An 11,992-nucleotide genomic window follows, 5' to 3' on the forward strand; every position below is an offset into this window, starting at 1 on the left:
TACAGACTGCTGTGTGTAAACTCTACTACAGACTGGATTTGTCTGTCTGTCTGTCTGTCTGTCTGACTGTCTGTCTGTCTGTCTGACTGTCTCTGCCATCAATTCTGCTTTGTCCATCCTGTGTTTCTCTCAGGGTCCAGCAGGACAGAGCAGTCTCTCCTGTACCCAGCTGTGAGTCCATGAAGAGCAGCCAGTCTATGAGTCCTCCTCTTCTCTTCAAACATGGACACGCCTCCATTGAAAAAAGGTACAACGATAATGTAAAAAATGAACTGGTGATGAAAGTTTGTTATCATCATCCTCTCTGTCTTGAGTTGAGATATAAAAGTGGTCTAAAGTTGCCTTCACGTGATAAGTGATCTTCTCTTCTCTCACCGTGAGGTAGAGCGGAGAAAGTTCAGCGGTAAGTTTATGCAATTTGAACACTGTGATGACATCATCACAGGCTTGTCTCCACATGCCTATGATGTCATCATCACAGGCTTGTCTCCACATGCCTATGATGACATCATCACAGGCTTGTCTCCCCATGCCCTGCAGGTGCACCACAGAGCTGAGCTGCAGATGAGAGCAGTGCTTCTTTTGTGCTGCTGTGTGTAAATGAGCAGAATACCTAGCCTGTATGTAAATAATGTGTATGTATGTATGATGTATGTATGAATACCTCGCCTGGTGAACCAGCCGGTCGAGTGAACTCACATTTCATTTCGTTCTACCAGACCGTCCGTCCTCCAGCCCTGGGAGGGTGTTTTCGGAAATTACAAAGTACTCCAGCCCACTGGTCCCCAACCACCGGGCCGCGGACCGGTACCGGGCCGCAACGCATTTGGTACCGGGCCGCGAGCCGCTCAAAAAAATAAAATAATTAAAATAAAATAAACATAGGCTATAATATTATAGGCTGTGTGTGGTAGTTGAAACATAGTTTCAAGTTGACGTTTATTTATGTTTGTAGTTCAAACAAAAACATAAATACTGTATAGGCTACATACAGTACAACACGAAAGGCTGTTATTTACCCATTGTCGCCACCTGGTGAGTAAATATATATGTAGCTAAAACCATTACAATTGACAACCGGTCCGCAACTTTTTTTCTCCATGTATCTACCGGTCCTTGGCACAAAAAAGGTTGGGAACCCCTGCTCTAGCCAATCAGCGAGCCGCCTCGTAGTTGACATCCTAGCCGTCCAATCAGGAACACCGCTGGCAAAACAGTAATGGCCTCCATGGCTGTCCGCCTCGAGCAGTAACGTCAACATTCCTCGAGTTTAAAACAGCCATAAAGTGCAGTTATTGCAGAAATAGATTCAATAACAACAATTAAGCAAGTAGGCTACAGGAGAGATTCCCTGCCTACCAACACAAGTGTCGCAGGTTTGTTACCTCCGGCTTGGTCGGGCGTCCATACGGGCACGAGTGGCTGTGTCTGCGGTTGGGAAGCCGGATTAAGGCTACAGTATGTGTCCTGTAACGCCTCCTCTGGTCGGTCGGGGCGCCTGTTTGGAGCGGAAGGGAACTGGTGGGAATACTGTGATCCTCCCACGTGCTACGTCCTGCTGGTGAAGCTCCCCGCTGTCAGGTGAAAAGAAGTGGCTGGCAACTGCGCATGTGTCGGAGGAAGCATGGTGCTAGTCTACGGCTCTCCCCAGATCGGCAGAGGGGGTGGAGCAGCGACCGGGGGAAGCAGGGGGAAGTTGGCCAAGTACAATTGGGGAGAAAATGGGAGGAAAATCTGGAGAAAAAAAAACAAGAACAGGAGTTTGCAACAGTGGAGTTTCTCTGCGGAAAAGATGTTTTCGCCGTTCTCCCGAGTGGATTTGGATTTGTCTGAATCCACCGCTGATTGGCTGAAGGAGTTGTCTGTCAAGGCACACCCGCCCAACTCCCGCCCACTGCAAACACTGGATGAAAGCTGGAGGCCAGATTTTATTGTTGACCCTGTGTGTTAAAACCTATATGACAATTAAATGAAACTTGAACTTGGATTTGAACTTCTTCTTCTTGTCTTTAACTTGAAGTTGGATTTGAACTTCTTCTTCTTCTTCTTCTCTCTGTCTACCAGGGTCCAGCAGGACAGAGCGGTCTCTCCTGTACCCAGCTGTGTGTCCATGAAGAGCGGCCAGTCTATGAGTCCTCCTCTTCTCTTCAAACCCCACACCATTGATAAAAGGTACAAAGAAAATCAAATAAACCGGTGATGAAAGCAGATAAGTGGATATCAGCCTCTCAGTCATGAGATATAAAAGTGGTCATACTGTTAGACAGTAAACACTAGATATCAGCCTTCTCCAAAACAACTGGGTCGAGACCATTTCTTCATAGTTCCATAAATGTCAAAAATGACCATAGAATTACTGCAAACAGAAGAAACCAAGTGTTCTGAAGCCAAACGATGACACTGTGGGTCCAAATCTCCAACAGTTACCTCATCATCTCCTAGATGATCTCTCTTGAACAGCCTAATAAACGGATGAATACAAATCAAATGAAACTTGAACTTGAACTTCTCTGTCTACCAGGGTCCAGCAGGACAGAGCGGTCTCTCCTGTACCCAGCTGTGTGTCCATGAAGAGCGGACAGTCTATGAGTCCTCCTCTTCTCTTCAAACATGGACACCCCTCCATTGATGAAGGGTAAACAAAGAGAAATAAATAAATAAATAAACTGACGATGAAATCAGATGGGTTTGTTATCATCAGCCTCTCAGTCATCTATAACCAAGTTGGAAGTTGTCTGTGTATCTTTAATGCACGCCCAGTCACCCACACCCCAGGTTGGAGTGGACTGAAGATTAGCATGGCAGTGGGTTATGATCCAGGGGAAGTCATGGGCAGGTTGCAAAGGTCTGGAAGCCACCTGGCCAAGCAAAAGGCACAGTTCTATTGCTTTGTGAGGATTTATCCCAGACAACGTCGGGGACATTGCTAGCACAGTAATATATTCACACCTAGGAGCCGCCCAGTCTGTCTGTCTGTCTGTCTGTCTGCCTGCTTGTCTGTCTGTCTGCCTGCCTGTCTGTCTGTCTGTCTGCCTGCTTGTCTGTCTGTCTGCCTGCTTGTCTGTCTGTCTGCCTGCTTGTCTGTCTGTCTGTCTGCCTGCCTGCCTGACTGCCATCAGCTCTGCTTTGTCCATCGTGTGTTTCTCTCAGGGTCCAGCAGGACAGAGAAGACTCTCCTGTACCCAGCTGTGTGTCCATGAAGAGCTGCCAGTCTATGAGTCCTCCTCTTCTCTTCAAACATGGACACCCCTCCATTGATGAAGGGTAAACAAAAATCAATTAATCAATCAAGCAATAGATAGATAAATAAATAAATAAATGAACAAATAAATACATAAATAAATCAAATAATAAATAAATAAATTGATGATGAAAGCAGATGGGTTTGTTATCATCAGCCTCTCAGTCATGAGATATAAAAGTGGTCTCACCCTTCATAGTGTTAGACAGGAAACACTCCTGCCTGATGGTGAGGAGCTTGATCCTCTGTGTTTCCCAATGTTACCACAACACCCCCCCCCCCCCCCCATGTATTATATGTCATTATAAAACGGCTCTCTCAAATCAAGCAATCTGATTGGTTCACAGCCATTGTATAATTCCAGTAACCCAGTTCAATAACCCATGGCCATGGGTTATTGGTTGCCATGGCAACTCTCTTACTAAGAGAGTAATAATAAGGCTTACCTCAAATGACAACGTAGAAAAAAAAATGGCGGAGACAGCTGTCAGATCCTTGTGAATCGATCTTCGCTTATAACTTTACTAATACTTCGCAGAAAATGATGTTTTGTACAAGAATAGATGCGGGCTAATGTCTTCTTTGCAAAAGAAAGGCTGTTAACCCCGCATTTAACTCCACATTTAACCCCGTAACGTTAGTTGGTGTCAGCTTTGCAGAGAGCATTCAGCTTCTCAACAAGCGCTGAGAATGCAACGCTGCGGCTCGAGCTGCCTGTCGGGGTTTCCAGAAAAATCTCAGCTACTCAGCAAGCGCCAGGATTGGCCAATGTCAACTTCAGTCTCCAGAACGATCCAATCAAATCACCCGCATGTTCTTGCGGTCCCGCCTTACAGTAGTGTTTCAACTGACTCTATCAGAATGACATGCCAGTCGGAGTCGGACTTATAGTATTATTATTATTATTATATTATCATACTTGGAAACCGTTTTATAAAAGCAATATAGCACTCGAGCAGCGTGTGTTGTGGAATATATCCCGCTGATAAACTGTTATCCCACTCGGCCTGCGGCCTCGTGGGATAACAGTTTATCAGCGGGATATATTCACCACAACACACTTGCTCTCGTGATATATTGCTTAAATATAACACTCAGCCTTCTCCAAAACAACTGGCCAAACAGAAGAAACTACGTGTTGTGAAGCCAAACAATCACACTCTGGGTTCAAAAGTCTAATAATCACCTCATTATCTCATAGATGATCTCTCTTGAACGACCTAATAAACTGATGAATACAAATTGAAACGTTTAATTTTACTTGATCCCCAACTTCTCATTTTGTTTAACCTCTAGCTGCCTGTTAGCCACAAAGCTTTGCAGCACATACTACTGTAATAGCTTTGTACCAGTTGGTTTCTAAAATAGTCAACAAAGAGGAAAGTTGTTTGAAAGTTCAGAGTTCATTTTGTTATTGTCTAAAAATATCTGAATACACTACAAGTTGTATTTATGACTTTGAAGCTCAGAAGTACGAGCTGGCGAGGAGCACCTGAAGGCAGCAGGAATCTCTGCAGAACGATCAGCTCTGAGACTGAAGGTCTTTGAACACATAATCCAGTTTTTTTCGTATGTTGTATGTACGAAAAAAATCGTCATTAATATACAGACGGGAACAAACAGCTTGCAACAGGCTTCGGACTGATGCGAAAAATTCAGAACCGAACCTGTTCCGAAAACTTTAATGACGGACGAAAGTCAGTGTGCAAACGTGAGTGACACAACATGAGCTTGTATTTATTTTAAAGCGTGCAACAATTTTGGACGAAAAATACGATGCAGTTTTCTTTTTCTTTTTGAGCTCTAAAGAAACGCTCTCCATTCACTCCAGATGCTTTGCAGAAGGCTGATATGAAGCTGTGCCAATGGACCGCAGAACGCATTTCAAATGGGTCGGGCCCATGTAGGCTACAGATTTCTTTTTTTTACATGTTTAATGTTAAAACCCGGCCCCACCGTTTCCACGCCCCTTGGCCCTGCCAGCTAACTCTCCCGTGTGTGTGTGTGTGTGTGTGTGTGTGTGTGTGTGTGTGTGTGTGACCTAATATGAATGATGTTTGTTTTTCCCCAGAGTTCACCAGGAGAGGTCAGAGGTTCCCAGTGGTCAGTCTGCCCAGGAGCATCAAATGGACCTGGACTCCATATTTGTGGTGTGTGTGAAAAGAAAAAGAAAAAAAAACCTTCACCAACGAGTGAAATGCAAAAGTCAGGTCGCTTTCACATATAAGCTGTTTGGTCCGTGCCAGAGTTTGTTTCCTCGCATAGTCCGCTTCGTTTTGGGTGGTGTGAAAGCTCAAGTAAAGTAAAGTAAAGGTAAAGTCCCACAATGTGTGAAATTTGTTCTCCGCATTTGACCCATCCCCTGGGGGAGCGGTGGCATGCACCGCGCTCGGGAATCATATGGTGATCTAACCCCCCAATTCCAACCCTTTGATGCTGAGTGCCAAGCAGGGAGGCAAATGGGTCCCATTTTTATAGTCTTTGGTATGACTCGGCCGGGGATCGAACTCACGACCTCCCAGTCTCAGGGCGGACACTCAGACCACAAGGCCACTGACCAGCTCTGATGACCATCTCTGGTACTCAGAGCTGGTACTCTGTGAGGACCAGAGTTCAAGTGAACTCTGGTCCGCTTGAAAACGTGGGTCTCGGTTCGCTTGCAAGTGAACCCTGGTGCGGTTCGTTTGTGGTGTGAAAGCAAACCGGACTAAACACGAGCAAATATAGGAAGCGCCAGTGCATCATGAGTAGAAGGCTGAAGCAAAACAAACACTGCGGCGTGTACGCGTGTGCACGCTGCGCCGCGTGACGTACGTCGACGAGAGGAGGGGCCAGTTTGAAATCAACCAATTGAAGACGGAAATACAGCAAGATAACCAATCAAACTGCAGCACCAAGTGACCAGCAGGCAACAGTAGGCATCTACATGCGACAAACGTCGCTGTAGTCTGCACGGGGCGTGACCGTTTCGACCATGTGACATTGGTCAGAATGTTTGGTGCGCTTGACAAATTGCTGTGTGAAAGCGAACCGGTCCAAATGAAGAGCAACTTCATCCCCCCGAATCGCACCGAGTCAACCATCTTCTTATATGTGAAAGCGACCTCAGTCTCATGCTGCACTCTTTAGACCAGTCGCCGGGCTTTCAGTCTATGGATCTGATGTTGTGTTCCACGATTTTAGTAAGAAAGTTTAATTGATATAGTATTCTGTTCCAGCTGCTTGAGGAGAACATCATCACCTTTGTCAAGAGCGAGCTGAGAAGGTTCCAGAGGGTTCTGAGTCCAGATGAGCCAGAATGCTCAGAGAGTCAGAGGGAGGAGGAGGAGGAGGAGGAGGAGGAGGTGGACGGTGAGGAGGAAGAGCAGAGGAGGAGAAGCACAGAGGCTTTTCTAAACATCACACTGGCTTTCCTGAGGAGCATGAAGCAGGAGGAGCTGGCTGACTCTCTGCTGAGCAGTAAGACGCTTTAACAGCTTTAACATGATGGAGAGGGTGGAAAATGGGAGATTTATGTCTGTTAGAGCTGTTGTTTCGGTTTTCAAGACATTGATGCCACCTACAGGTGAAAGATTGACAAAAGAATATCGGAGCAAATAACTTGCATCAGGTGTGCAAGCAGTAGCTGGAAGATGCCGTCACCCACAGTTCTCAACCTCAACAAAGTAAGAAAGTAGAATATAAATTAAATTAGTTCTTAGAGAGAGAATTTGAGTTTTGCTCCTTTTGATTTCATTTGACTTGCAAGGCCCGATTTATTTTTGTGAATTTATTTGAGTCATTATTTGTTTGGAACAAGCCAAATAATCCAAGCCAACAAGAACACAAGAAAGCAACAAACTGTAAGTAGCCTTTAGGGAGCGTCGGTGATCTGATCAGCCTGTTGGGTGTCATTATCCCTTACTTAATGTAGAAACTCTGCTGAAAATCTGAACATTTGCACAAAGATCTTTTCATTTCATGATTGAAAGCTAAATGAGCACAATCCCTCTGGATAATCTGGTAAAATTATTAATTTGTTAATGTGAGGGTAATATGCAGAACACAGTGGTGCATACTGGGGAAACAAAACAGCACCACACCAGTTGTCTTTCACACTGAGCTGTACACACTGTCATGACCTGTTTGTCCACTCACCAGTGATGAGCTGAAGAGATGCCGTGGACCGGAGATATATATTTACCAGGAAATGTTCAAATGTATAGCTATTTGTTCTTTGTTCTTTCAGAAACTCCTGGTGCGTGTCAACATCAACTCAAATCCTGTCTGAAGGAGAGGTTCCAGTGCTTGTTTGAGGGAATTGCTAAAACAGGAATCCCAACACCTCTGAATCAGATCTTCACAGAGCATTACCTCACAGAGGGAGGGAGTGGAGAGGTCAATGATGAACATGAGGTCAGACAGATTGAAACAGCATCCAGGAAACCAGCTAGACCAGAAACACCAATCAAATGTGAAGACATCTTTAAACCCTTACCTGGAAGAGACAAACCAATCAGAACATTGATGACAAAGGGAGTGGCTGGCATTGGGAAAACAGTCTTAACACAGAAATTCACTCTGGACTGGGCTGAAGACAAAGCCAACAAGGATATACAGTTCACATTTCCATTCACTTTCCGAGAGCTGAATCTGCTGAAAGGGAAAAAGTTCAGCTTGGTGGAACTTATTCATCACTTCTTTCCTGAGATCAAAGAAGCAGGAATCTGCAGGTTTGACAAGTTCAAGATTGTCTTCATCCTTGACGGTCTGGATGAGTGTCGACTTCCTCTAGACTTCCAGAACAACGAGATCCTGACTGATGTCACAGAGTTGGCCTCAGTGGACGTGCTGCTGACAAACCTCATCAAGGGGAAACTGCTTCCCGCTGCTCGCATCTGGATGACCACACGACCTGCGGCAGCCAATCAGATCCCTCCTGACTGTGTTGATGTGGTGACAGAGGTGAGAGGCTTCACTGACCCACAGAAGGAGGTGTACTTCAGGAAGAGATTCAGAGATGAGGAGCAGGCTAGCAGAATCATCTCCCACATCAAGACTTCACGAAGCCTTCACATCATGTGCCACATTCCAGTCTTCTGCTGGATCACTGCTACCGTTCTGGAGCATGTGTTGGAAACCAGTGAGAGAGAAGACCTGCCCAAGACCCTGACTGAGATGTACATTCACTTCCTGGTGGTTCAGTCCAAAGTGGGAAATGCCAAGTATCATGGGAGAGCTGAGACAGATCCACACTGGACTACAGAGAGCAGTGAGATGATTCTCTCTCTGGGAAAACTGGCTTTTGAGCAGCTGGAGAAAGGCAACCTGATCTTCTATGATTCTGACCTGGCGGAGTGTGGCATTGATATCACAGCAGCCTCAGTGTACTCGGGAGTGTTCACACAGATCTTTAAAGAGGAGTGTGGGCTGTACCAGGACAAGGTCTTCTGCTTTGTCCATCTGAGCATTCAGGAGTTTCTGGCTGCTATTCATGTCATGGTGTCATTCAACGACTCTGGTGTCAATCTGCTGGCAGAAACTCAATCAACTTCCAGAGACAAATCTCAGGTAAAGCACTTCTACCAGAGTGCGGTGGACAAGGCCTTACAGAGTCCAAATGGACACACGGGCCCCGTTCCAATACCCATACTTCCATACTATTTAGTAGGCAAAAAAAGAATTAGTATGTCCCAATACATAGTATGTCAGATGCAGTATGCCAAGAGTACCAGGATGTTGTACTACATCAGCTCCTATTTCGGAGTATGCATCGATGCATGCTTTGTCAGCCAATCTTCCCCACAATCCTTTGCGCAGCAGGAAGTTACATCTTCTTCCTCTTCTTCTAATGTTTTATGGCGGTTGGCAAACAACTTTTTGTGCATTACCGCCACCTACTGGAGTTACGTCGCTGAGCTGCGTGTTCATGAATGAGATAATTAACTTTAAGAAAGCCTTGAAATATGTTAAAACCAAACAAGCATGGAGTGTGTACCAAAACATGCATTATCTTGATTCCTGTTTAGAACTCTGACTTAATGTTTTTGCTTTATTTATTTTATTTTGTTTATTTGATTGTCTGTTCCAATTTTGTAAATGTTTAGTCTGAATTTTTTGTATAATGTACTGTTTGTTACTGCCAGACTTTGTTTATTGAAAAAAAAAAAAAAAACTCAAATGTGGCGCTGCGGACGTCAGCGGAAGTGAGCAAGAGGTCGGAGTTCAGGAAGCTCACGTGACGACAGATGTAGTGTGTCCCAATAGTATGCATTTTGCATGCATGCTGCACACTACAATCCATACTATGTGAGGGCAGCGGCAGTACATACTACAAGAAAGAAGTACAAGTATGGGTATTGGAACGCAGCCCTGGACTTGTTCCTCCGCTTCCTCCTGGGTCTTTCACTGCAGACCAATCAGACTCTTCTACGAGGCCTGCTGACACAGACAGGAAGTAGCTCGCAGACCAATCAGGAAACAGTCCAGTACATCAAGAAGAAGATCAGGGAGAATCCATCTCCAGAGAGAAGCATCAATCTGTTCCACTGTCTGAATGAGGTGAATGACCGTTCTCTAGTGGAGGAGATCCAAGAGTACCTGAAATCAGGAAGCCTCTCCAACGCCAAACTCTCTCCTGCTCAGTGGTCTGCTCTGGTCTTCATCTTACTATCATCAGAAGAGGACCTGGACATGTTTGACCTGAAGAAATACTCTGCTTCAGAGGAGGCTCTTCTGATGCTGCTGCCAGTGGTCAAAGCCTCCAATAAATCTGTGTACGTGCATAGAGAACTGTATGAATTCAATATATGTTGTGAGGAGAGAACAAAATAATTAAATTATGTTTTTTCATCACTAATTCTCCTTCAGGCTGAGCGGCTGTCAGCTGTCAGAGAGAAGCTGTGAAGCTCTGGCCTCAGTTCTCAGCTCCCAGTGTAGTCTGAGAGAGCTGGACCTGAGTAACAATGACTTACAGGATTCGGGGGTAAAGCTTCTCTCTGCCGGACTGGAGAGTCCACACTGTAGACTGGAGGCTCTCAGGTCAGTAATACTGTTACTGTTCAACAGATGACAATTTCAATTCTGCTTTACTGTACTTACATGCATATTAATCTCAGTGAAAATACCTGCCCTCTCATTTTCCTTCAGCTATACTTTCTCTCCTCTGTGAGAATATTTTATTATTTCCTCTCCACTAGAAGAAAATGCAACAATATGTATGTTTGCTGTGTGTGTGCGTGTGTGTGTGCATGTGTGTGTGTGTGTGTGTGTGTGTGTGTGTGTGTGTGTGTGTGCGTGCACGCAGGCTGTCAGGCTGTCTGCTCACAGAGGAAGGCTGTGCTTCTCTGGCCTCAGCTCTGAGCTCAAACCCCTCCCATCTGAGAGAGCTGGACCTGAGCTACAATCATCCAGGAGCCTCAGGAGAGCTGCTTCTCTCTGTTGGACTGGACTCTCTCAGGTATGGCGAGGGAACGTCTGCTAGAAGGCTGAGAGTCACACACATATTTTCTCTGTCACCCTGAGAAGATGAGGAATACAGTTTTAATGCTTAATGGTGGATATGAGTGAAAATCCTTCATATTGAAGGTTACTAAATGTCCATGTTTCCATCATCAAAGATAATCTGCTGGTCTGACTTTGTTTCTTCCTCCAGTGTGGACCATGGTGGAGAGCAGTGGTTGAAACCCGGTCTGAGGAAGTGTAAGTGTGTATTTATTTAGTTTAATTCATGATAACAAAACAGCACACATTCAACTACTGATAGAAAGTCGATCTACACCAGTGTTTCCACCAGGGGTACTTGAGCAGTGTGCAGGGGGTACGTGGAAAGGTAAAGGTAAAGTAAAGATAAAGTCCTAACGATTGTCACACACCTGAGTGTGCGAAATTTGTTCTCCGCATTTGACCCATCCCCTGGGGGAGCGGTGAGCAGCAGCAGTGCCGCGCTCGGGAATCATATGGTGATCCAACCCCCCAATTCCAACCCTTTGATGCTGAGTGCCAAGCAGGGAGGCAATGGGTCCCATTTTTATAGTCTTTGGTATGACTCGGCCGGGGATCGAACTCACAACCTCCCAGTCTCAGGGCGGACACTCAGACCACAAGGCCACTGAGCTGGTGAAAGACTGAGGATTATAATTTATTTCCAAAATGTCATTTCATAAGCCCATTTCTAAAATTGTACATGCGACTGTAGTTCCCCCCAGGCAGGTGTGAACTGTTACACTGCTCTGTGAAGACGTATGTTCACACATGTCAAAACTGCGTGCAAACAACTAGCTAGCAAACATGGATAAATGGCTCAAACATCCATTTTTGTTATGGTAAATTCCAGACTAATAATCTAATAAATACAGCCCATCTACAGCGCCACCAGGGCACCAACCACTCAGAGAAAGTCTTGGTGAAACTGATTACTTTTTCAATCATAAACTGTCAGAATTGTTCATTCATTTAATTGTTGGATACTAACAGTTTAATATGAGTTTAATAGAACAAATTTAGGAGAATCGACACGCATGATGCACGAGGGGGTCCTATTGTTATGGCAAAACCACAGTATGTGACATTCATTCATATCCTAGTGACATGTGACACCTTCAAACTGCTGAGAAATTAATTATCAAACTGTAAATAAATCAATAATTAAACAGAACAGGCGTATTAGATGAGAAACTCCCTATATGTCTTGGATGTGGCTGACTTGAACAAAATTAATTTCAACATAAAGGCATTCTATCCTATTCTAAGCTGCTGCTGTATTGAGTCTTG

The 11,992-nt window shown here is 45.0% G+C and overlaps 1 protein-coding gene across 1 annotated transcript in view; it reads left to right on the forward strand.

Moving 5' to 3' along the window:
• Positions 1-213: 213 nt before the first annotated feature.
• The window catches only part of LOC310799408 (protein NLRC3-like), a 13,403-nt gene continuing 1,624 nt past the window's right edge, over positions 214-11,992 (forward strand). The window contains exons 1-11 of the mRNA XM_083661995.1: positions 214-247; positions 2,065-2,172; positions 2,522-2,635; positions 3,151-3,264; positions 5,313-5,379; positions 6,460-6,700; positions 7,470-8,839; positions 9,503-9,996; positions 10,091-10,261; positions 10,527-10,679; positions 10,875-10,921. Of these exons, the coding sequence (XP_083518121.1) occupies positions 2,111-2,172; positions 2,522-2,635; positions 3,151-3,264; positions 5,313-5,379; positions 6,460-6,700; positions 7,470-8,839; positions 9,503-9,996; positions 10,091-10,261; positions 10,527-10,679; positions 10,875-10,921 (2,833 nt within the window). The 5' untranslated portion in view covers positions 214-247; positions 2,065-2,110. The remainder of the gene's footprint in view (positions 248-2,064; positions 2,173-2,521; positions 2,636-3,150; positions 3,265-5,312; positions 5,380-6,459; positions 6,701-7,469; positions 8,840-9,502; positions 9,997-10,090; positions 10,262-10,526; positions 10,680-10,874; positions 10,922-11,992) is intronic.

Source organism: Poromitra crassiceps (assembly GCF_964638095.1).
Source record: "Poromitra crassiceps genome assembly, chromosome: 27".
NCBI lineage: Eukaryota > Metazoa > Chordata > Actinopteri > Beryciformes > Melamphaidae > Poromitra > Poromitra crassiceps.